Source organism: Salmo trutta, chromosome 23, assembly GCF_901001165.1.
Source record: "Salmo trutta chromosome 23, fSalTru1.1, whole genome shotgun sequence".
Lineage (NCBI taxonomy): Eukaryota > Metazoa > Chordata > Actinopteri > Salmoniformes > Salmonidae > Salmo > Salmo trutta.
Window position 1 is genome coordinate 18,299,744 of NC_042979.1, and position 26,945 is coordinate 18,326,688.

The following is a 26,945-nucleotide window of genomic DNA, read 5'->3' on the forward strand; positions in this document are numbered from 1 at the left end:
GGTACCCTAATATGTAAATAAATAATTAAATGTAAGACGGAGAATAGTATGTTCATTACCGGAGATAAATAATGAAGTGCGCGACCTCATCCAGTCCAAAATGAGAGCCACCTTGAATTACTAAGTAATTTAAAAAAAAACAAGCCTGAAACCCTTTCTAAAGACTGTTGACATCTAGTGGAAGTCATAGGAACTGCAATCTGGGAGGATTTCCTTTGAATATCCCATAGACAAGCATTTCAATGGGTGGTGACCTAAAATAAAAAAATTCCGGATGGATTCCCCTCGGGTTTTCACCTGCCATATCAGTTCTGTTATACTCACAGACATTATTTTAACAGTTTTAGAAACTTCAGAGTGTTTTATATCCAATGCTATATCCTAGCTTTTGGGCCTGAGTAACAGGGAGTTTACTTTGGGCACGTCAGTCATCCGAACTTCCGAATACTGCCCCCTATCCTTAAGAAGTTTTAAGTGGCATTTCATGGAGGCAGTTTTCCTACAGACCTCTATGTACTCGCTTTGAAGATATTTTAAACATTTCTTCAGAAAGTGTAAGACTTGTTTTGTAATGTGTGTATCAAAATATTTGTATGTATTATTTTGTATGATTAATCAAAAATAATTGTACAAAGAATTATCAATGCACTATACTGTAACTGTACAGTTGAAAATCATATTAAATAAATGAGTATCATTCCATTCAAATTTCTGCAGTTAATGGAAACTAATATTGTACTTATTTGACTGTATACAGTGGCTTGCGAAAGGATTCACCCTCCTGGCATTTTTCCTATTTTGTTGCCTTACAACCTGGAAATAAGATGGATTATTGGAGGGTTTGTATCATTTGATTTACACAACATGCCTACCACTTTGAAGATTACAAATATTTTTTATTGTGGAACAAACAAGAAATAAGACAAAAAAACTGAAAACTTGAGTGTGCATATCTATTCACCCCCCCAAAGTCAATACTTTTTGCAGCAATTACAACTGCAAGACTCTTGTGGCATGTCTCTATAAGCTTGGCACATCTAGCCACTGGGATTTTTGCCCATTCTTCAAGGCAAAACTGCTCCAGCTCCTTCAGGTTGGATGGGTTCCGCTGGTGTACAGCAATCTTTAAGTCATACCACAGATTCTCAATTGGATTTTGGTCTGGGCTTTGACTGGGCCATTCCAAGACATTTAAATGTTTTCCTGTAAACCACCCGAGTGTTGCTTTAGCAGTATGCTTAGGATCATTGTCCTGCTGGAAGGTGAACCTCCGTCCCAGTCTCAAATCTGGAAGACTGAAACAGGTTTCCCTCAAGAATTTCCCTGTATTTAGAGCCATCCATCATTCCTTCAATTCTGTCAAGTTTCCCAGTCCCTGCTGATGAAAAGCATCCCCACAGCATGATGCTGCCACCACCATGCTTCACTGTGAGGATGGTGTTCTCGGGGTGATGAGAGGGGTTAGGTTTGCGCCAGACATAGCGTTTGCCTTGATGGTCAAAAAGCTCAATTTTAGTCTCATCTGATCAGAGTACCTTCTTCCATATGTTTGGGGAGTCTCCCACATGCCTTTTGGCGAACACCAAACGTGTTTGCTTATTTCTTTCTTTAAGCAATGGCTTTTTTTCTGACCCCTCTTCCTTAAAGCCCAGCTCTGTGGAGTGTATGGCTTAAAGTAGTCCTATGGACAGATACTCCAATCTCCGCTGTGGAGCTTTGCAGCTCCTTCAGGGTTATCTTTGGTCTCTTTGTTTCCTCTCTGATTAATGCCCTCCTTGCCTGGTCCATGAGTTTTGGTGGGCGGCCCTCTCGTGGCAGGTTTGTTGTGGTGCCATATTCTTTCCATTTTTTTAATAATGGATTTAATGGTGCTCTGTGGGATGGTCAAAGTTTCTGATATTCTTTTATAACCCAACCCTGATCTGTACTTCTCCACAACTTTGTCCCTGACCTGTTTGGAAGGCTCCTTCGTCTTCATGGTGCCGCTTGCTTGGTGGTGCCCCTTACGTAGTGGTGTAGCAGACTCTGGGGCCTTTCAGAACAGGTGTATATATACTGAGATCATGTGACAGATCATGTGAATCTTAGATTGCACACAGGTGGACTTTATTTTACTAATTATGTGACTTTTGAAGGTAATTGGTTGCACCAGATCTTATTTAGGGGCTTCATAGCAAAGGGGTGAATACATATGCACGTACCACTTTTCAATTTTTTGGTGTTTAGAATTTTTTTAAACAACACATTTTTAATTTCACTTCACCAATTTGGAATATTTGGTTTATGTTCATTACATGAAATCCAAATAAAAATCAATTTAAACTACAGGTTGTAATTTAACAAAATAGGAAAAACACCAAGGGGGATGAATACTTTTGTATGGCACTGTACATTACAAAGTAATTCAAAGTAAGTCTGCTGTTATGAAGTCAAATATTTTGTGGTAAGTTCTTCAATTCACAGATTGTATTGCATAGTTTCTTACTCAGCTGAACAGTGTTTAGTTTCTACAGCACCATACCACAGTCAGACCTTTGATTAGAACAGGACAAATAGGGTAAATTCTCTGAGCCTCTGTCTCTGCTATCTCTCCCATCTTCATCTTCCAAAGAACATCTGCCAGGTACTACATGACACACACACAAATCTTATCCTCCTCCCTTCATCCTCTCCTCCCACCCCTGCTTTTTCCCTTATCCTTCTCCTCTTCCACCTCACCCCTTACTTCTCTCCCACACTCCCTGCTGTAAACAGTTTGTCTACACAAGGCTGTGTAAACCCAGAAGCATCCTCACGTGTTTTGGTGGTGTTTTTTCCAAGTAATTACCCTGTGAAGTGAAAGGGAAAATGTGACCCATGCAGCCCTGTTTCCTATAATAAAAATGGAGTTATGCATCTGTCAACTCCTGTTTTTTTGGACAGGATATTACAGTGTTCTATAACTCACGACATTCAATGAGGTTTTATTGCTTGGTATTAAATGAGGCTATCCTATATAACTACAAATAACAACACAACAATGTCTTCTAATTGAACGTGACCATTCTTCATAGACAGTATGTGACAGCCTTGCTGTCCTTTAGATTTACATATTTTGACAAAAGATAGGAAGGGACACTGGATGAGAGGAACATGTGAACAGCCAATGTGAATGAGCCAGATACAGGACGCAGAAAGGAGAAAAAGAGAACTGGTGACTTGTGCAGAATGTGGTAATGATATAATGACAGATACAGTAGCTAGAGTGATAGAAAAATCAACAGAGATGACTGTTTGATCAGGCCTCTTCCCAGTCAGCTGTTTCCTACTCCCTTCCCCAGACAGACTGACAGACAGACACAGCTGCCAGACCAAAATACCCCTGCCTGGCCTGAACCAACCCCAAAGATGGGAGGACACCCAGGCAGACCTGGGCAAGTCCCCCCTATGGAGCATGCCTCCCCAGCACTTCCACTCCCAAACCCCTAGACTCCCACAGCTCCCCCTCCCACCCAATCCATACACCCCTGCCCTGTCATGGTACAGTCCCACAGTCCCAGGAAGGCCAGTCTATTTATGGAGGGAGGGGTTCAGCTGAAAAGAGGGGCAGGTGCTAAAAGTGTTTGGAGACTGTGAGAGTCAGTGAATGCACTTCAGCCAGCACTTTCTCCCTCTCCCACTCTTTTTACCTCTGGCTGTGAGGTGTTCCAGTCTTCTATCCACTTGGTAATGACCCTGGATATGGACAATGTGGAGGTGTTTGATACTGGGGTAAAGGGCAGAGGCCTCAGGACCACCAAGGACCTCTGTGCTGGGGAGGTGGTACTTGCTGAACCCAGCTTCGCTGCAGTGGTCTTCGACAGGTAGGGACCAATGCATGGAGATTTTGGTCATAATGACAAAATCTCTCAGTGGCATGCACACACACATCAATTATTTCTTAGTAAGAAAGACAAATTGAATGCAAAAAGGATACCTTCATGGTTCCAGTATCAATGCATATCCTTAAAAATTTGATATTGTGGTTCTATTTATTAAAAAAACACTTATATTCTGCTATGTCTTTGATGGGTAGGGCCTGATTCATGGTTTGTATCGTGGTGGCCAAAAGGCCATGTATAGTATTGGTATTTCACAGTGGAGTGAGCATATCTGTTACTCCTCAGGTGCCAGCCTGGTCTCATAGACTAGGCGTAACATAGTATACGTAAATCCGGGATGTTTCGTATGGTAATACACTGAGTATACAAAACATTAAGAACACGTGCTCTTTCCATGACCTAGACTAACCAGGTGAATCCAGGTGAAATATATGATCCCTTATTGATGTCACTTGCTACAATTGAGAAATGGATTGTGTATGTGTGCCATTCAGAAGGTGAATGGGCAAGACAAACAATGTAAGTGCCTTTGAACGGACTATGGTAGTAGATGCCAGGCGCACTGGTTTGTGTCAAGAACTGCAACCGGGTTGCTGGGTTTTTCACATTCAACAGTTTCCCGTGTATATCAAGAATGGCCCACCATCCAAAGGATATCCAGCCAACTTGACGCGACTGCGTGTCCCAACCCAAAAGTTCAGTGTTCGAATCTCATCATGGACAACTTTAACATTTTAGCTAATTAGCAACTTTGTAACTAATTACTACTTTTTAGCTACTGCACAACTACTTAGCATGTTAATTAGCTAACCCTTCCCCTAACCTTAACCCTTTAACCTAACTCCTAATCTTAACCCTAACCTTAACACTTAACCATAACCCCCAGCCGAGCTAACGTTAGAGTTAGCCACCTAGCCACCTAGCTAACGTTAGCCACATCAAATTGGAATTCATAGCGTGGCATACGAATTGTACTTCGTAACATACAGTATCATACGAAATGGATGATGGACATCCACAAATTAACGCATATCATTTCGAAACAACATATTATACTAAATGAAGGCAGACAGATTTACATTTACTATAACGTTATGTCTACCCCTGAGTCCAGATTGCAGGTGCTGGGTAGAAAATGATACCTGCTGTTTATGTATCAATGTAAACATAATCAATGCAATATCTGTTTAATATTACAATCTTACAGATTCTTGAAAGAAATGGCAGTTAAGTTTGTCTAAAATTCAACATCCTGTTGTTTGAGTGCTTTATAAATGGGTTGGGTTTGTCTTGCAGATACTCATGTTGTCACATTTTCAGTGATGTGCCACTCATATACAGTAGAATGATGTCATACTATGTCCTTTGCCACCATTATTATTTTCACAAGGGGAGTCACTCTGTCCCTCTCAAATAGGAAAACAAAGGTGAGGCTATTATTAAAAATTACAACGTGTAGTGCAGATATTTCTTAACTGTAGAAAGTCCCCACATAAAAATACTTCAGTTTACTATAGAATACTATAGTACTTACTGTAGAATTCTATAGAATTCTGTAGTAAAATGTAGTATACTGTAGAATCCTATACTCCACACTGTTGTATCCCTCGATCGTGTAGTGCATACTGTAGACTTTTGTAGTATACTGTAGAATACTATACTACACACTGTAGTATCCTCGATTGTGTAGTGCTTACTATAGAATTGTGTAGTATACTGGAGAATACTATACTACACACTGTAGTGTATCCTTCGATCATGTCGTGCTTACTATAATATTTTGTAGTATACTATAGAATACTATACTACACACTGTAGTATCCCCCTTGATCGTGTAGTGCTTACTATGTAATGTTGTAGTATACTGTAGAATACTATACTACACACTGTAGTATCCCTTGATCATGTAGTACTTACTTTAGAATGTTGTAGTATACTGTGTAGAATACTATACTACACACTGTAGTATCCCTTGATCACGTAGTGCTTACTTTAGAATTTTTTGATCGATTGCACCGCTAGCTAGCTTTGTCGATGCTGTTTTTGTGAGGACAGTTGCTGGGAGACGAAAAGCAAGTACAAGGAGGGAATATTTAATAAATAACAGACATGAAACAAAACAAGGACAGCATAAGGACAAGCGGAACAAAACAACATTAATGCAGACACTGGGATCAAACCGAGGAACAGACAGATATAGGAGGGGCAATCAACAAAATAATGGAGTACATGTGAGTCCAAAGATGCGCTGGTGCACGTGACGATGGTGACAGGTGTGCGTAAGGATGGGCAGCCTGGCGCCCTCGAGAGCCAGGGAGGGGGAGCGGTAACCCCCGCTCTTGGGGGTGCCACCCAGCGTCCCACCTGGGCGAGCCTGACAGGCCGGCAGTGACATGGGAGTCGGACAAGCCGACTGAGGCATAGAAGCCTGACGAGCCGGCTGAGGCGTGGGAGTCCGATGAGTCGGCTGAGACGTGGCAGCCCGACGAGCTGGCTGAGGCTGAAAGCCCGACAATCCCGCTGAGGCGTGGGAGCCTGACGAGCCGGCTGAGGCATGACGTGGGATGGGAGCCTGATGAGCCAGCTAAGGCGTGGATGCCCGACGAGCCAGCTGAGGCACCCCCGGTTCCTACGGCAGCGGCACCCGGACCCGACGTCACCAACAAAAACAAAAAACTCCCTGATGCTTCAAATATTAGTGTCTACATTCTGTAAGGACAGACGCTGGGAGACGAAAAGCAAGTACATGGGGTGAACATTTAATAAATACTGGACATGAAACAGAACACGGACAGCATCTGGACAGGGAAACAAAACGTCATTAATGCAGACACGGGGACCAAACCGAGGAACAGACAGATATAGGAGGCGCAATAAACAAAGTAATGGAGTCCAGGTGAGTCCAAAGACGCACTGATGCGCTTAACGATGGTGACAGGTGTGCGTAATGATGGGCAGCCTGGCACCCTCGAGAGCCACGGAGGGGGAGCGGGAGCAAGCGTGACAGTTTTGATTTGAACGTGCTGTCATTGGGGAGCTCATGCCGGAGGATTTCCTCTGAGGTTCCCCCCTCGATCATTTTTGTGGACATAACATTCTATAGTAATCACTGTAGTGTTTTTGCAGACTTTTTACTTTTCGTATTCAATATAGTGTTTTGCAGACTTGACTGTAGTATATTGCAGTATTTACTGTAGTACTTTTGCGGAAACGACTGTAGTATACTATAGTAATCACTATAGTGTTTTGCAGACATGACTGTAGTATGCTATAGTATTCACTGTAGTGTTTTTGCAGACTTTACTGTAGTATTCACTATAGTGTTTTGCGGATATGACTGTAATATACTGCAGTGTTTTTGCGGACATGACTGTAGTATGCTATAGTATTCACTGTCGTGTTTTTGCTGACTTTACTGTAGTATTTACTGTAGTGTTTTTGCGGACATGACTGTAATATATTGTAGTAACACCTGCCGACTAGAATTAGCTAAAATGGCACAACTACAGACAACCCCAGTTACTTTTTAATGAGAGGAACACCTCAACCAGAACATAAGACGCAACGGTTTGTGACAGGCCACCTATTGAGCTGGGTCAACAGTTCTGAGCAATGCAACAGACCAGACAACACCTTAGCAAAAACAGCTAAACGTTAGACACGTTCTAGGCCCATTAAATTATGTAATTGATTATTGTCATTGATAATTGCCATTAACAGCCAATTAATTATGTAGATTAATTGCTGTTGTGGTGCCTACGGAATTGTGTCACGCTGAGGATTATTTCTGTCTGTAATAAAGCCCTTTTGTGGGGAAAAGCTCCTTCTGATTGGCTAGGCCTGGCTGCCAAGTGGGTGGGCCTATGCCCTCCCAGGCCCACCCATGGCTGCACCCCTGCCCAGTCATGTGAAGTCCATAGATTAGGGCCTAATGAATTTATTTAATTTGACTGATTTCCTTATATGAACTGTAACTGAGAAAAATCTTTGAAATTGTTAGGTGTTGCGTTTATATTTTTGTTCAGTATAGATTGGAATGTACTTTGTCTAGTGTAGATAAGCGACACACACAAACACATATTACAATACAGTGTATCAATCTCTCCACCTACTGTACAGGTGGATGGCCCATGAATAAGGCCACACGTTCAGTTCTGTGCACTCTATATCTGCTGGAATGCTGGTCACAGATATGCCTGCTTACTGCGGGCCAGTTCGGAACCATATAAGAGCTAGTGTTGGTATGACAGCAGACATAGCAGGTATGCAATGAAAGGATCACGCTGTTTGGAAAGAGGGATGTGTGAGCTTTCCAAAACTAGAGAGGAAAAATAGTGCAGGGGCTGTGTGTGTGTGTGTGTGTGTGTGTCTTGTCCCCTGGCAGCTATCTGCTTACAGAAGATGTTGAAGCTTTACAGAATGCCAACAATCATTGCAGGCATTAAGCTAGTTCCATTTCCTTTTAGACACACTCCCAGACACTCATAGGATAAACTGTTTACACACACAAGCCCATAGCCTGTCTTCAAGGTGTGGAAGTTATTTTATGGCTGTTTAGTATTGTGTTTTTGGCATAGCCATGTCACTTACATATGTTTTTAGTCCTACGCTGAAGCTTTTTGCACAATCTTTGCACACCTAGGAAAATATTGTGTTGTAGTCCACTTAGTCGTTCTATTTTTATATACAAAACCATCCTGTACTCACCAGCCTTCACCTTAAGGCAAAGTTCAGAGATCGAGGAAGTTGTGTACAACATGCATGTCGAGAAAGCAGGTTTGAATGCTGCTAGATGAAAAACATTTAGAAAGTCTGGCCTCGTGTATTGCGTGATTGTCTATTATAGAAATGGGATCTCAGGTATCTGTTTGTTGGCACATCAGGGGAATGATAGCTGGGACCAGTTAGGTGCCTGTCCACTGGAGTGTATTTAGTGATTTGGGGGCCTCCCCTACCTTTCCACAGACATTACTTGCTACAATTATGTTTATCCCACAACTGAATATATTTATTTCAAATGCTTTTTTAATTTCAGGAATTTATTCAATATATAGGCTGCATAAAGTTGTTAACAATCAGTCAGTGGGGACCACCTGGGCAGCTGGGGCTCGTTTCAATTGAAAACTATGAAATATACTGTAGCAAGGTTCGCCTCTGCCTGTCTAAGTCATAAACACATACATACAAGCATACAAGCGCAATCACACAAACATGATTAAACATTGTTTTAGGGTAACATTGTGTTGTTTTCCTCATTGTTGAAATGGTTGAGATGTTTGCTTCATGTTCAAGTGTCACGGGTAAAGTAAATAATGTCCTTATTTGTTCAGTTTGGGCATTACTTTATAATAATCTCACATAAAAAAATACTACAGTTTACTATAGAATACAATAGTACTTACTATAGAATTCTATAGTATTCTGCAGAGCTATGACCAAGTCATTGTTTTACAAGTCACAAGTAAGTCTCAAGTCTTAGCACTCAAGTCCCAAGTCAAGTCCCAAGTCAAGACAGGCAAGTCCGAGTCAAGTCTCAAGTCAAGACCGTCAAGTATCAAGAGAAGTCTCAAGTCCTAAACTTTGAGTTTCGAGTCCTAAACAAGTCATAATGTGCTCCTCACCAAATGTAATACCATTTCATATTTTGAACAAGAGTAAGTTAGTATATTACATTTACGCAAATCATGAATGCTTTTAAAAATATCTATATATTCATTACTTTCCAAATAAATGTTATATTTCCATGGAAATACATGGGTAGCCATGAGAAAGACACATCCCCCCAATAGTGATCGACTATCGAGGATTGTTATGGGGAGCAATCGGGCGATATAGGCTTGTACACAATCGCCCAACCTTAACACACACACACACACACACACTCTGTGTGGATACAGTAGGCTAACGTATGTCAATGGTTTTAGGAACAGCAGTAACATCAGGCAGGATTTACACACTGTAGTATCCCTCGATCATGTAGTGCATACTATAATTGTGTAGTATACTGTAGAATATTATACTACACACTGTAGTATCCCTTGATCATGTAGTGCTTACTATAGAATGCTGTAGTATACTGTAGAATAATATATACTACATACTGTATTGATATGCTAATATTAAATTAGCATATGTCCCCCATATTCCAATGTGTGCCACCCATGACTGAAAAACCTTCATGCCAAGTAGAGATCATATATTGTTAAATAAACTATTCTCCATACCTAATTAATTCAATGGAAACACAAACGACATTGGAAGAGCAGGAGGAGGCGAGTTTGATAACGACTCACCCTGCTCCTGTACAAAAGTCCGAAGACAGCTTTTTAACAAAGTGACTTTTTAACATATTTTACATGTCTTAAAAATGTTTTACTTTTGTTAAATCATTTGTACACATTTTAAATGGCTTTTACAGAATTGGATGTTTTACAGAGAAAAGTACTTTTAATGATGGTTGTTTTTATTGGTTTTAACAACATGTACTTTTTAACAAATTTACAAATTTTTATGCTTTTATGCCATTTTTATGTGTAAAAAATGACGTACAAAAATATATATGAGCTGTTTTAAAGGAAATGCGATAATAAAACTTTTCCTAAAGAAAAAATCAACAATAAGCACAAACATTCATCCCACTATTCAAAAATCACAAACCTCCCCTCCCAGTATCTTGAAGAAGAAGTTTCCATCCCCTACTTTACATTTTTAATAAAGTTATTTCCCCTTTCCTCCAACTCAAGTCCCCTTACCCTAAACCAGGTTTGTATCCTATTCCCAACCTTTACCCTAAACCGGGTTTGTATCCTATTCCCAACCTTTACCCTAAACCGGGTTTGTATCCTATTCCCAACCTTTACCCTAAACCGGGTTTGTATCCTATTCCCAACCTTTACCCTAAACCGGGTTTGTATCCTATTCCCAACCTTTACCCTAAACCGGGTTTGTATCCTATTCCCAACCTTTACCCTAAACCGGGTTTGTATCCTATTCCCAACCTTTACCCTAAACCGGGTTTGTATCCTATTCCCAACCTTTACCCTAAACCGGGTTTGTATCCTATTCCCAACCTTTACCCTAAACCGGGTTTGTATCCTATTCCCAACCTTTACCCTAAACCGGGTTTGTATCCTATTCCCAACCTTTACCCTAAACCAGGTTTGTATCCTATTCCCAACCTTTACCCTAAACCGGGTTTGTATCCTATTCCCAACCTTTACCCTAAACCGGGTTTGTATCCTCTCGTATTTTTTACTTTACTTCTTTACTTTTAAAATCCATAAAAATGTGTTTTAATCAAGTTGAGAAAAAAAGGAGAACTCCCTCTCCCTTGTACCTTGCCAAACCTGACCTTCACCAGACAGAAGGTCAACCTAACCGGTCAGACCACTGTCCTACCTACAGTACATACAGGTTATGGACAATTTGCTGTTTTTGTGTTTGTCCAGTAAGTTTCCTCAAGGAGAAAACCCCCAAAATGTTTTTTTAAAGATGATTAAAAAGATAAAACAAAAGATAATTAAACAAAAACACTATAGTAAATACTACATATACAACAGTAATGCAAAAACAGTACAGTAAACACTACATTCATGTCCACAAAAACACTGCAGTAAATACTACAGTATTCACTCTAGTGTCTAGTATTTTTTGCCCAAAAACCCTGCGCAAAAACACTACAGTGAATACTACAGTAAAGTCCGCAAAAAAGGTACTGTGAATACGATAGTATATACTGTATATCAGTTGGGGTCTCTATAAGCTTGAATATGAGTTCCTAAACATAGCATGAAAGTGTATCCTTGTAGCTGTGTGGGCTAATATGGTCAAAATATTTGCCTTGGGGTAAGCTGAGCCAATGGCCATGGGGTAAGTTGAGCCAATGGTTGAGCCAATGGTAAGTTGAGCAAATCTAAGTGTTTTCTTCCTAGGCGTGATGCAAGGCATCATTGCTGAGATGTGAGGTAACAACAGTGCTGGCCTATGTTAAAAGTGTAAAAAATAATGTACAAAGTGTTTGTTAGCTTTAAAGCCTGTTAAAGATCCTTAAAATTATTAACAGACAAAAAAACGATTGTGATTGTATTGAATTGTGTTTGGGAAATAAAGATAGACATGGTTTTAAAAAGGTAGTGGTAATATTTCATTCAGTACAGACATTTGTACACGGCTTAACTTAACCCGGGGGAGGGTCGTGCCAAATTACCACTTTTTTTGGACAAGCTAAGTTTTCAAAACTGTAATGTTTCCATGAATTCTGATTATTTCCAGGTATACACAACATCCTGAAATATATGCAGATATCTTAGCTAGAAAGAAAGTTAGATTTCCTTTCACGGAATGATGCTGAATGTAGAAAATGGCTCAACTTACCAACTCTCCCCTACATATAGTAAACCAGAACAGATATAGTGGTGGAGCTCAACAAGTACACGTAATGACAGCGGAAACATTCTCAGAGGAAGTGCAAACAGAGTTTTAGAGAGAGAGAGAAGTTTGGAAGGTGTGTGGGGAATACCATCATATTTCTGTAAAGTCATCTCAGAATAGCCCATTACATAAATACAGTGCATTCGGAAAGTATTCAGACCCTTTCACTTTTTCCACATTTTGTTACTTTACAGCTGTATTCTAAAATTGATTAAATTGTTTTTTCCCCTCATCAATCTACACACAATACCCCATAATAACAAAGCAAAAACAGGTTAAATTTTTTTTTGCAAATGTATTAAAATAAAAAAAATTGAAATATTACATTTACATAAGTATTCAGACCCTTTACTCAGTACTTTGTTGAAGAACCTTTGGCATCAATTACAGCCTCAAGTTTTCTTGGGTATGACGCTACAAGCTTGGCACACCTGTATTTGGGGAGTTTCTCCCATTCTTCTCTGCAGATCCTCTCAAGCTCTGTCAGGTTGGATGGGGAGCATCACTGCACAGCTATTTTCAGGTCTCTCCAGAGATGTTCGATTGGGTTCAAGTCTAAGATCTGGCTGGGCCACTCAAGGATATTCAGGGACTTGTCCCGAAGCCACTCCTGCATTGTCTTGGCTGTGTGTTTAGGGTCGTTGTCCTGTTGGAAGGTAAACTTTCACCCCGGTCTGAGGTCCTGAGCACTCTGGGGCAGGTTTTCATCAAGGATCTCTCTGTACTTTACTCCGTTCAACTTTCCTTTGATCCTGAGGTGTCTCCCAGTCCCTGCCGCTGAAAAACATCCCCACAACATGATGCTGCCACCACCATGCTTCACAGTTGGGATGGTGCCAGGTTTCCTCCAGATGTGAGGCTTAGCATTCAGGCCAAAGAGTTCAATCTTGGTTTCATCAGACCAGAGAATCTTGTTTCTCATGGTCTGATAGTCTTTAAGTGCCTTTTGGTAAACTCCAAGCAGGCTTTCATGTGCCTTTTACTGAGGAGTGGCTTCTGTCTGGCCATTCTAAAGGCCTGATTGGTGGAGTGTTGCAGAGATGGTTGAATTCTGGAAGGCTCTCCCATCTCCACAGAGGAACTCTAGAGCTCTGTCACAGTGACCATCGGATTCTTGGTCACCTCCCTATTGCTCAGTTTGGCCGGGCGGCCAGCTCTAGAAAAAGTCTTGGTGGTTCCAAACTTATTCCATTTAAGAATGATGGAGGCCACTGTATTCTTGGGGACCTTCAATGCTGCAGACATTTTTTAGTACCCTTCTTCAGATCTGTGCCCTGACACAATCCTGTCTCGGAGCTCTATGGACAATCCCTTCGACCGCATGGCTTGGTTTTTGTTCTGACATGCACTGTCAACTGTGGGACCTTATATAGACAGGTGTGTCTTTCCAAGTCATTTTCCAATCAAGTTGTAGAAACATCTCAAGGATGATCAATGGAAACAGGATGCATCTGAGCTGAATTTCGAGTCTCATAGCAAAGAGTCTGAATACTTATGTGAATAAGATATTTCTGTTTTTATTTTTTATAAATGTATACATTTGCTAAAAAAATTACAAACCTGTTTTCACTATGTCATTATGGGGTATTGTGTAGATTGATTAGGATGTTTAATTTAATAAATCCATCTTAGAATAAGGTTTAATGTAACAAAATGTGGAAAAAGTCAAGGATTCTGAATACGAGGCAATATTTATTGGGTCTGTATGAAAAAGGGCGAGGGAAAAGGGCGATGCACTGAAAAAAGGGCGAGGGGAAGGGAAGAGGATAGCCAGGAAAGACATAGAAAAAAGGAGAGAGGAAATATGAGGTAAGGAGTTAAGGGACTGAGAGATTTAAATGCTGACACAGAACAGGTCTTTCTCTTCACTGATAAGGTACAGAAATGGCTCCCCACTCAGTTTGCTGTGAGAGCGTATTATCATTCATCCCTAAACCTACACTCTCCAGCACACCAACATATCCCTGTTTTTTTTATCTATTTAATGTCTTCTCCAACCTGCTGGCTTCTCACACTACCATGGCCATCTAATCACCCCCAGCTTCAAATAGGCACAATCACTGGTTTTAAGACCCACCAGAGTGAAAATAGCTAGTGAAATAAATCCACTCCATTATCAGTCCATGATGTCATCCACTGGTCATTGCCTTGCATTGTTATTCTCTACCCCATATACACTAATTATACTAAACATTAGGAACAACTTCCTAATATTGAGTTACACCCCCCCCCCATTTTGCCCTCAGAACAGCCTCAATTCGTCGGGGCATGGACTCCACAAGGTGTCAAAAGCATTCCACAGGGATGATGGCCCATGTTGACTCCAATGCTTCCCACAGTTGCGTTAAGTTGGCTGAATATCCTTTGGATGGTGGACCATTTTTGATACACACGGGAAATTGTTGAGCGTGAAGAACCCAGCAGCGTTGCAGTTCTTGACACAAACCGGTGTGCCTGGCACCTACTACAATACCCCGTTCAAAGGCACTTCAATCTTTTGTCTTGCCCATTCACCCTCTGAATGGCACACATACACAATCCATATTTAAATTGTCTCAAGGCTTAAAAATCCTTCTTTAGCCTGCCTCCTCCCCTTCATCTACACTGATGGAAGTGGATTTAAAAAGTGACATCAATAAGTGCTCATAGCTTTCACCTGGATTCACCTGGTCAGTCTGTCATGGAAAGAGCATGTTCTTAGTGTTTTGTATACTCCATGTATAGGCTATGTTCCCAGGACAGTTTGGACCTTCAATTCCCACAGGGCCTATGTAGTAGTTTGGACTGATTTCTCTAGGGACCATGTGTGTGGGCCTGCCATCCCTGCCATTAGGTTTTATGGTAACAGGTTTCCACTAAATCTGATAGTTACCAAGGACAGAAGGGAGGATGAGAGCGCAGCAGGGTTTGATTTTAAATAGTTTCAGGGGGCTGCTAAACCCCTGAACCCCATAAGAAATCATGACCTCTAACCCTTGACCTCCCCACTTTTCCCAGTCTGTCTCAGCAGGTGTGTCACAGCTGCTTCCGTCGCCAGGCCAACCTCCACCGCTGCGCCCAGTGTAAGTTTGCCCATTACTGTGACCGCACCTGTCAGACTGCATGCTGGGACGAGCACAAGCAGGAGTGTGGTGCCATCAAGAAGAATGGAAAGGCCCCCAATGAGAATGTCCGGTAAGAAGGAGGGAGGAGAGAGAGTGGAGGAGGGAGAAAAATAGAGGAGAAGGAGAGAGAGCTAGGGGAGAGAGGTGGTGGAGGAAGGAGAGAGAGGGGAGTAGGAAGAGAATGGATGGACAGGGGAAGGTGAGTGGTTGTCAATGCATTTACATTTACATTTAAGTAATTTAGCAGACGCTCTTAACCAGAGCGACTTACAAATTGGCCTTGCCAAGTTGCATAAAAAGAAACAGACAATCGCCCAGGCTATGTCAGTCACTCATAAAACTATAATGCTAATGCTAACTCTCCCTGTCCCTCTCCAGTCTTGCTGCCCGTGTGCTGTGGCGCATACAGAAGGACACAGGCATTGTGTCGGACAGCCAGCTGATCTCAGTGGACCAGCTGGAGGACCACATGGCCGACATGCCCGCCGACAACCTCAAAGAGATCAAGATCGACGTGCACAACTTCCTGGACTACTGTCCCAACACCAGGCACGGCGTGGAGTACATCTCACACATCTTTGGCATAGTACGTATCAATGAGTTAGTCATCTTACCATCCAGATATCTCAAACTTTGGCACAGTACGTACAAGATCACTAGTTGATCTATTTTGACTATAGTATGTCTTCTTTAACTCTCTATGGACTGTGAGGTACTGTCATTAACCATTCATCTCTTTATTCCTCTCTCTCTGTCTTCCTCCACTCTCATTCTATCTGTCTCTCTCCCGTCTTTCTTTTTTCTCTCTCCATCCCCCCTTTTCTCCATCCATCTGTAGATCAACTGTAATGGTTTTACTCTGAGTGACCAGAGGGGTCTGCAGGCAGTGGGAGTAGGTCTGTTCCCTAACCTGTGTCTGGTCAACCATGACTGCTGGCCCAACTGTACTGTCATCCTCAACCATGGCAAGTATGTATCCCCCAAGAGAGGGAGAGGGAGAGATACAACTTTTGTACGTGATTTGTAAACTCTTTGACTGCCATCTCTTCCAGTCAGTCAGCTCTGAACGCAACCTTCCACTCTAAGAGGAGGTGGGTCTTTCTGCCTGCTTCAAACTAACATCTAACCTTTGAACCTTGAGCATCCGATCCTCAAAGACCTCATTAACACCTGTTATTAACCCTCAATCACTGGACGATAGTGAGGAAGTCAACAGAACAACAGTACCAAATGACAGTCAGGCATTCTAATCCTGACCCTGACATTGAATAGTGTGATTTCCCCTATATTTCCCTATTTTTCCTTTACCACAGGACCGTTTCCTCATTGAGCATGATCAAATTACTCATTATCATAAAAGTATTATAATATCTAACCCCGAAAGTTAATAACTGAGGGGAAAACAGAATATTACGAAACAAATTCTGTCTGTCCGACTATAACTTATAGCATGGTTTGTTTAGCTCTCAGTAGGACTGAGTTGCTATTCTGCTTGAGGCTTTGTTGTGTGAAGTGTGTCTATTGTTAGATTTTGCTCAGTTTTCAGTCAACTACCTGATAAGATTACTTCAAACTCACATCATAACATGAATGTATTTTTAGACTTTTAGACTGCCTGCACTGTGTTGGTGATGATGGCTGTTTTTGGTTGTCTGTCAGTGCAAAATCCCAAAACTGCTTTGTTAGAATGTTGCTTCAAGTTGAGTGAAATGAAAACCCCCACACTGAGCTTGCAGCTGGGCTATGGATGTTCCTCCAAAGCGTATTTATTATTCATCAGGAGCCAACAGTCCAAGATGTTGAGCTCTGAACGATCAATATAACTTTCTCTGAACCACGAGCTGCAAGGATTATCCAACCAGTGATGATTATGTTTGCTGACTGGTCAATGAAGATTTCCTATCTCCATAAAAGCGAAAAATGGACAACTATCTCACTGCAATAACTTTCCTGGCCTTTCGCTATTGTAGCAATTGAGAGAGAACATTCGTAGCAGGGCTTGAACTTGCAGACCTGCCCTAGTGGCCGGTGCAGCGGTCTAAGGCACTGTATCTCAGTGCAAGAGGTCCATGGTTCAAATCCAGGCTATATCACATCTGGCTGTGATTGGGAGTCCCATCCAGTGTTGCACAATTGGCCCAGCGTTGTCCGGGTTTGGCCAGGGTAGGCCTTCATTGTAAATAAGAATTTGTTCTTAACTGACTTGCAGGGAAAGCTGTAAAGGTCCAGAGGGCTACCCTACTACACTACCCCCTTTACCATCACATCACACTACCCCCCTTACCCTCCCTTATGGTTACTACCATCCCACTACACTACCCCCCTTACCCTCCCTTATGGTTACTACCATCCCACTACACTACCCCCCTTACCCTCCCTTATGGTTACTACCATCACACTACACGACCCCCCTTACCCTCCCTTATGGTTACTACCATCCCACTACACTACCCCCCTTACCCTCCCTTATGGTTACTACCATCACATCACACTACCCCCCTTACCCTCCCTTATGGTTACTACCATCCCACTACACTACCCCCCTTACCCTCCCTTATGGTTACTACCATCCCACTACACTACCCCCCTTACCCTCCCTTATGGTTACTACCATCACACTACACTACCCCCCTTACCCTCCCTTATGGTTACTACCATCACACTACACTACCCCCCTTACCCTCCCTTATGGTTACTACCATCCCACTACACTACCCCCCTTACCCTCCCTTATGGTTACTACCATCACACTACACTACCCCCCTTACCCTCCCTTATGGTTACTACCATCACACTACACTACCCCCCTTACCCTCCCTTATGGTTACTACCATCCCACTACACTACCCCCCTTACCCTCCCTTATGGTTACTACCATCCCACTACACTACCCCCCTTACCCTCCCTTATGGTTACTACCATCCCACTACACTACCCCCCTTACCCTCCGTTATGGTTACTACCATCACACTACACTACCCCCCTTACCCTCCCTTATGGTTACTACCATCCCACTACACTACCCCCCTTACCCTCCCTTATGGTTACTACCATCACACTACACTACACACCCTTTACCCTCCCTTATGGTTACTACCATCACACTACACTACCCCCCTTACCCTCCCTTATGGTTACTACCATCACACTACACTACCCCCCTTACCCTCCCTTATGGTTACTACCATCCCACTACACTACCCCCCTTACCCTCCCTTATGGTTACTACCATCCCACTACACTACCCCCCTTACCCTCCCTTATGGTTACTACCATCCCACTACACTACCCCCCTTATGGTTACTACCATCCCACTACACTACCCCCCTTACCCTCCCTTATGGTTACTACCATCCCACTACACTACCCCCTTACCCTCCCTTATGGTTACTACCATCACACTACACTACCCCCCTTACCCTCCCTATGGTTACTACCATCACACAACACTACCCCCCTTACCCTCCCTTATGGTTACTACCATCCCACTGCACTAACCCCCCTTACCCTCCCTTATGGTTACTACCATCCCACTACACTACCCCCCTTACCCTCCCTTATGGTTACTACCATCCCACTACACTACCCCCCTTACCCTCCCTTATGGTTACTACCATCACACTACACTACACACCCTTTACCCTCCCTTATGGTTACTACCATCACACTACACTACCCCCCTTATGGTTACTACCATCCCACTACACTACCCCCCTTACCCTCCCTTATGGTTACTACCATCACACTACACTACCCCCCTTACCCTCCCTTATGGTTACTACCATCACACTACACTACACACCCTTTACCTTCCCTTATGGTTACTACCATCACACTACACTACCCCCCTTACCCTCCCTTATGGTTACTACCATCACACTACACTACCCCCCTTACCCTCCCTTATGGTTACTACCATCACACTACACTACACACCCTTTACCCTCCCTTATGGTTACTACCATCACACTACACTACCCCCCTTACCCTCCCTTATGGTTACTACCATCCCACTACACTACCCCCCTTTACCCTCCCTTATGGTTACTACCATCACACTACACTACCCCCCTTACCCTCCCTTATGGTTACTACCATCCCACTACACTACCCCCCTTACCCTCCCTTATGGTTACTACCATCACACTACACTACCCCCCTTACCCTCCCTTATGGTTACTACCATCCCACAACACTACCCCCCTTACCCTCCCTTATGGTTACTACCATCCCACTACACTACCCCCCTTACCCTCCCTTATGGTTACTACCATCACACTACACTACCCCCCTTACCCTCCCTTATGGTTACTACCATCCCACTACACTACCCCCCTTACCCTCCCTTATGGTTACTACCATCCCACTACACTACCCCCCTTACCCTCCCTTATGGTTACTACCATCCCACTACACTACCCCCCTTACCCTCCCTTATGGCTACTACCATCCCACTACACTACCCCCCTTACCCTCCCTTATGGTTACTACCATCCCACTACACTACCCCCCTTACCCTCCCTTATGGTTACTACCATCCCACTACACTACCCCCCTTACCCTCCCTTATGGTTACTACCATCACACTACACTACCCCCCTTACCCTCCCTTATGGTTACTACCATCCCACTACACTACCCCCCTTACCCTCCCTTATGGTTACTACCATCACACTACACTACCCCCCTTACCCTCCCTTATGGTTACTACCATCCCACTAAACTACCCCCCTTACCCTCCCTTATGGTTACTACCATCCCACTACACTACCCCCCTTATGGTTACTACCATCCCACTACACTACACACCCTTTACCCTCCCTTATGGTTACTACCATCCCACTACACTACCCCCCTTACCCTCCCTTATGGTTACTACCATCACATCACACTACCCCCCTTACCCTCCCTTATGGTTACTACCATCCCACTACACTACCCCCCTTACCCTCCCTTATGGTTACTACCATCCCACTACACTACCCCCCTTACCCTCCCTTATGGTTACTACCATCACACTACACTACCCCCCTTACCCTCCCTTATGGTTACTACCATCACACTACACTACCCCCCTTACCCTCCCTTATGGTTACTACCATCACATCACACTACCCCCCTTACCCTCCCTTATGGTTACTACCCTCCCACTACACTACCCCCCTTACCCTCCCTTATGGTTACTACCATCCCACTACACTACCCCCCTTACCCTCCCTTATGGTTACTACCATCACACTACACTACCCCCCTTACCCTCCCTTATGGTTACTACCATCCCACTACACTACCCCCCTTACCCTCCCTTATGGTTACTACCATCACATCACACTACATCACCCCCTTATTACTTATGCTCCAGGGCCTGTTCTTTCAGCATGTGACATACAGAGCTCACGAGCTGATCCTAGAGCAGCTGTTACTCTGGCACTAGGCTAACCATGTCACCCTGCTCCCTCAGGATTGAGCTGCGTGCGCTTGGTAAGATTGCTGAGAATGAGGAGCTGACGGTGGGCTACGTGGACTTCCTGAACGTGTCAACGGACCGCCAGAGAGCCCTAAAGCACCAGTACCACTTTGACTGCACCTGCAAAAGCTGCAGCAAGAACCTCAAGGATGACCTAATGATGGCTGCCAAGGAGACCGAAGGCAACAAGGTGGGGGAAGTAGTGACATGTTGAGGGCAGAGTTGGGGTCAATTCATTCCATTCCAAACAGTGGGGTCCTGGGTTCTTGGTCCCATGCCGTACCCAGACTCACGTTGGGCACATAACCCTATCACGCAGATGGGCATCTCACAGCTGATGCATCAGAAGCATGTACTTAAATGCACAAATGAAACACCTGATCATACCTCTGAGGGCCCAGGGGCCCTAATTAGACTAATTACTTTTCAGCTCAATAAAGTTCCATGCTTCCCCTCTCCCTTAATGGATCTCAACTCTCACTGTACAATTGCCTCACATGAGATCCCAACCCTAAATATCAGCTACCATAGATAGAACAAAATACATGTAGCAGTTGATATGAAATCAAGTTTTTCTGATTTCATCTGAGACATGGTAGCCTAATGCTGAATTCCAACTGACTCGCTGAGACATCGCAAAATATTTTTTTAATTTATTTTTGTATTTCACCTTTATTTAACCAGGTAGGCAAGTTCAGAACAAGTTCTCATTTACAATTGCAACCTGGCCAAGATAAAGCAAGCAGTTTGACACATACAACAACACAGAGTTACACATGGAGTAAAACAAACATACAGTCAATAATATAGTAGAAAAATAAGTCTATATACAAAGTGAGCAAATGAGGTGAGATAAGGGAGGTAAAGGCAAAAAAGGCCATGGTGGCGAAGTAAATACAATATAGCAAATAAAACACTGGAATGGTAGATTTGCAGTGGAAGATAGTGCAAAGTAGAAATAGAAATAATGGGGTGCAAAAGAGCAAAATAAATAAATAAATAAATACAGTAGGGGAAGAGGTAGTTTTTTGGGCTAAATTATAGATGGGCTATGTACAGGTGCAGTAATCTGTGAGCTGCTCTGGCAGCTGGTGCTTAAAGCTAGTGAGGGAGATAAGTGTTTCCAGTTTTAGAGATTTTTGTAGTTCGTTCCAATCATTGGCAGCAGAGAACTGGAAGGAGAGGCGGCCAAAGGAGGAATTGGCTTTGAGGGTGACCAGAGAGATATACCTGCTGGAGCGCGTGCTACAGGTGGGTGCTGCTATGGTGACCAGCGAGCTGAGATAAGGGGGAACTTTACCTAGCAGGGTCTTGTAGGTGACCTGGAGCCAGTGGGTTTGGCGACGAGTATGAAGCGAGGGCCAGCCAACGAGAGCGTACAGGTCGCAGTGGTGGGTAGTATATGGGGCTTTGGTGACAAAACGGATGGCACTGTGATAGACAGCATCCAATTTATTGAGTAGGGTATTGGAGGCTATTTTGTAAATGACATCGCCGAAGTCGAGGATCGGTAGGACGGTCAGTTTTACGAGGGTATGTTTGGCAGCATGAGTGAAAGATGCTTTGTTGCGAAATAGGAAGCCAATTCTAGATTTCACTTTGGATTAGAGATGTTTGATGTGAGTCTGGAAGGAGAGTTTACAGTCTAACCAGACACCTAGATATTTGTAGTTGTCCACATATTCTAAGTCAGAACCGTCCAGAGTAGTGATGCTGGACGCGCGGGCAGGTGCAGGCAGCGATCGGTTGAAGAGCATGCATTTAGTTTTACTTGCATTTAAGAGCAGTTGGAGGCCACGGAAGGAGAGTTGTATGGCATTGAAGCTCGTCTGGAGGGTAGTTAACACAGTGTCCAAAGAAGGGCCAGAAGTATACAGAATGGTGTCGTCTGCGTAGAGGTGGATCAGAGACTCACCAGCAGCAAGAGCGACATCATTGATGTATACAGAGAAAAGATATGACTAACTATCTTAGCACATGACCATATCTTTAGACATGGGTCAATGCCATAGACCTGGATGTGCTATATCAGTATCTATGTATGGGAATTGACTTGGAGCAAATTATGATTAGTCACAAGGTGTGTAACACATAGCTAAAGTATAAGTCCATTATAGTAAAGTATAGTCCATTTTTGTAGTTGCTGGACCATTAGTCTCCTCACACAGCTGCTGTGTCTGTGAGAAAAGACTACTGGACCATTAACACTTTATACAACATTTCCTTCAATGGAACACTGTTTTCAGAGTTGTTGGATATGTCACGCTCTTGTGGTTGTCTGCAGTAGTGCATTTTGGTCACCAGGCATTTTCCTTTACTGTCAATGATCAGGAGTGAATGATGGTGGGATGTGCAACGTGCACACTCCCACATGTTAACACACTGACGCTGCTGTGTTTTCTGTATTCTCTCTCTCAGCCCTCTGATGAGCTCGTGAAAGAGGTGGAGGAGTTAAGTTTGGATTGCCTGGCCAAGGTTGAGGCGGCTCGTACTGCAGGTGACTTTCATGAGGTAACAACAACAACCCCCTCCTTTACCTTTAGGGGTGGCTTTGGAGTTCGGTAAATACCTCTCTTTCACTGTCCCATATAATTCACTCTCCCTCTTTTGTTAAACCCGCAAAATTCCCCCTCCATCCCTCCCTTTCCCTCCACAGGTGGTGAAGCTGTGTCGTGGGGGTCTGGACAAACAGGAGCCTGTGTTGGCTGATACACACCTGTACCAACTGCGTATGCTGAGTGCAGCCAGCGAGGTGCTGTCCTACCTGAAGTTCTTCTCTGAGGCTGCAGAATACTCACGCAGGATGGTGGAGGGATACATGTGAGTGTTTGTAATGGGGACAGAGTGGTGGAGACTAATTTAATGGACCATATGAAGATTTGCATGTCTACAGCATTAAAATCCCATTTCTACGTTTACATTTTAGTCATTTAGCAGACGCTCTCATCCAGAGCGACTTACAGTTAGTGTATTCATCTTAAGATAGCTAGATAGGACAACAACATACACTACATGCTCGTCGAACATCTCATTCCAAAATCATGGGCATTCATATGCAGTTAGTCTCCCCTTTGCTGCTATAACAGCCTCCACTCTTCTGGGAAGGCTTTCCACTAGATGTTGGAACATTGCTGCGGGGACTTGCTTCCATTCAGCCACAAGAACATTAGTGAGGTTGGACACTGATGTTGAGCGATTAGGCCTGGCTCACAGTCTGTGTTCCAATTCATCCCAAAGGTGTTCGATGTGGTTGTGGTCAGGGCTCTGTGCAGGCCAGTCAAGTTCTTCCACACCGATCTCGACAAACCATTTCCGTATGGACCTCACTTTGTGCACGGGGGCGTTGCCATGCTGAAACAGGAAAGGGCCTTCCCCAAACTGTTGCCACAAAGTTGGAAGCACAGAATAGTCTAGAATGTCATTGTATGCAGTAGCTTTAAGATTTCTCTTCACTGGAACTAAGGGGCCTAGCCCAATCCATGAAAAACAGCCCCAGACCATTATTCCTCCTCCACCAAACTTTACAGTTGGCACTATGCATCTGGGGCAGGTAGCATTCTCCTGGCATCCGCCAAACCCAGATTTGTCCATCGGACTGCTAAATGGTGAAGTGTGATTCATCACCCAAGAGAACACGTTTCCACTGCTCCAGAGTCCAATGGCGGCAAGCTTTACACCACTCCAGCCGCGCTTGGCATTGCGCATTGGTGATTTTAGGCTTGTGTGCAGCTGCTGGCTCCCAACAAACAGTTCTTGTCCTGACATTGCTTCCAGGGGCAGTTTGGAACTTGGTAGTGAGTGTTGTAACCGAGGACAGATGATTTTTACGAGCTACACGCTTCGGTCTGTGAGCTTGTGTGGCCTACCACTTCCCAGCTGAGACGTTGTTGCTCCTAGAAGTTTCCACTTCACAATAACAGCACTTACAGTTGACCGGGGCAACTCTAGCAGGGCAGACATTTGACAAACTAACTTGTTGGGAAGGTGGCATCCTATGATGCTACTGCGTTGAAAGTCACTGAGCTCTTCAGTATGTCCATTCTACTGCCAGTGTTTGTCTATGGAGATTGCATAGCTGTGTGCTCGATTGTACACACCTGTCAGCAACGGTGTGCCTGAAACAGCCGAATCCACTAATTTGAAGGGGTGTCCACATACTTTTGTATATTTAGTGCACTAATTACTTAATCCTAAACATGTTCTCTTTTCCTCCCCTTCCCTTTGCACCAACCCTCTTCTATCCCTTCTCCTGAGCAGGAAGTTGTACCACCCCAATAACGCCCAGTTGGGCATGGCCACCATGCGGGCTGGCGTGACTCACTGGCACGCAGGGCTCATCGAGGTGGGCCATGGCATGATCTGCAAGGCCTACGCCATTCTCATGATCACACATGGACCCAACCACCCCATCACCAAGGACTTGGAGGTACACTAGACTACAGGCTGCCTCATTAGGTTGATTAACCTATGCCATTAGAAAAAGATAGCATGGGGCCAGTTCAGTAGGGTACAATGTTACAAAACATTCAATAAAAATGTATGGAAGGGAGATATGATTGTCAGGTAGAATAGTGAAGTGTAAGCTCTATTGGTTACATATCCATCATTTCACCTCACTGAATACTAATTTCCCAGATTACACCAGACCAGTCTACCTTTTGACCCCTGACCCCTTGTTTCCTAGTCAATGCGTATGCAGACCGAGATGGAGCTGAGGATTTTCAAGCAGAACGAGTGCGTCTACCACAGCATGAGAGAGGCTGCCCTGCAGAACAAGCCCATGGGCATGATGGCTGAGGCAGTCAGTGTTGAGAACAACGTCAAGGCACTCTTCCACAAGCAATGAGCTTCTGTACACACCACTTTCATACCATTGAAATGCAGTGGTCACCAAATCTGCCCCCCAAAAGAATTATTGGCTGGCCCTCAACTATAGCTGTAAGGCTCAAAGTTCCTATGAACGTCTTACCTTTTTTGTGCTAGTAAACATTGAATCAGTATACCCACCATGTGCCATATTACCATGTGAAATATTTAATGTAAAAGGCAATAAAAGTGAACACTGGATAGAGTCTGGAGTCTGTTTTGCTATACATTGTAGCTCAACCAATCAAAGCTAAGGATCAACTCTTTATAGACAAACCATAGAAGTCAATACATTTTCCTGGTTTATTCAAAAAGGGTTGAGAGATCACTACATGAGCTTACTTATCCTCTTGCAGACGATGGGGCGAAGCGTCATGGTCTGGAAAGATAAAGGGTGCACACAGATTAGGTTTTACAGCCCAGTTACATTTGAAGGAGGGAAATTCCACCCCTTGTTGACAATTCAAATCCATTCTAGTCCCCAACCATAATACTCATAACGATGATGTTCCGTGACTGACTCAATGCCCTTCAGTGAGACGTTTAGCGTGTTCCCACCCAGATTCACCGTAGGCTGGGAAAGGGTAGAGGAGTCAGTGCATGACATACCATGCAAGAGTAACAAACTAGATCATTCCAAGTTAGCACACTATGGCTTGTTATAAGTAGGTTTAGCACCACTCATAGAATGGGTCATGGAAACATGCTAAAAAAATAACACATTCAAAGTAGGGAGAGCAACTGTTCATTGATCGCTACATGTGTAGACTTTTGCTCCAGCTCTAAGGAAACTGATAAACATTTATCAGGTGCAAAAGCTGAACTGGAACAAATGCCTGCACACTTTGGCCCTCCAGGACTGGAATTCCCCATCTGTAATTTACAACTTAAGTACAAGTTAGCCAATGTGCAGGTGCCCCCATGAGGCCCCAAGTAAGTGTGGGTGTGTCTGGTTGAGCAACTCACCTTGTTCTTCTCTCTAGTCATCGTCTCCAGCTTAGCCTCCTGGTCAACTGTGAACGAGTTGGCCATGACTTTGGTGCCTCAAATCAAATCAAATTGTATTGGTCACATACACATGGTTAGCAGATGTTCATGCGAGTGTAGCGAAATGCTTGTGCTTCTAGTTCCGACAGTGCAGTAATATCTAACATATAATCTAACAATTCCCCAACAACTAACTAATACACACAAATCTAAAGGGATGGAATAAGAATA

At 43.5% G+C, this 26,945-nt stretch overlaps 1 protein-coding gene across 1 annotated transcript; it reads left to right on the forward strand.

Annotated features, from left to right (window-relative positions):
• Positions 1 to 3,546: 3,546 nt before the first annotated feature.
• On the forward strand, positions 3,547 to 25,932 carry LOC115159524 (histone-lysine N-methyltransferase Smyd1). The gene is made up of 10 exons (XM_029709322.1): positions 3,547 to 3,842; positions 15,288 to 15,464; positions 15,773 to 15,980; positions 16,233 to 16,363; positions 16,447 to 16,485; positions 20,856 to 21,051; positions 23,280 to 23,372; positions 23,518 to 23,681; positions 25,119 to 25,287; positions 25,546 to 25,932. The coding sequence occupies exons 1-10, from the start codon at positions 3,709 to 3,711 to the stop codon at positions 25,705 to 25,707; spliced, it is 1,473 nt and encodes a 490-aa protein (XP_029565182.1). The 5' UTR covers positions 3,547 to 3,708; the 3' UTR covers positions 25,708 to 25,932.
• Positions 25,933 to 26,945: the final 1,013 nt, after the last annotated feature.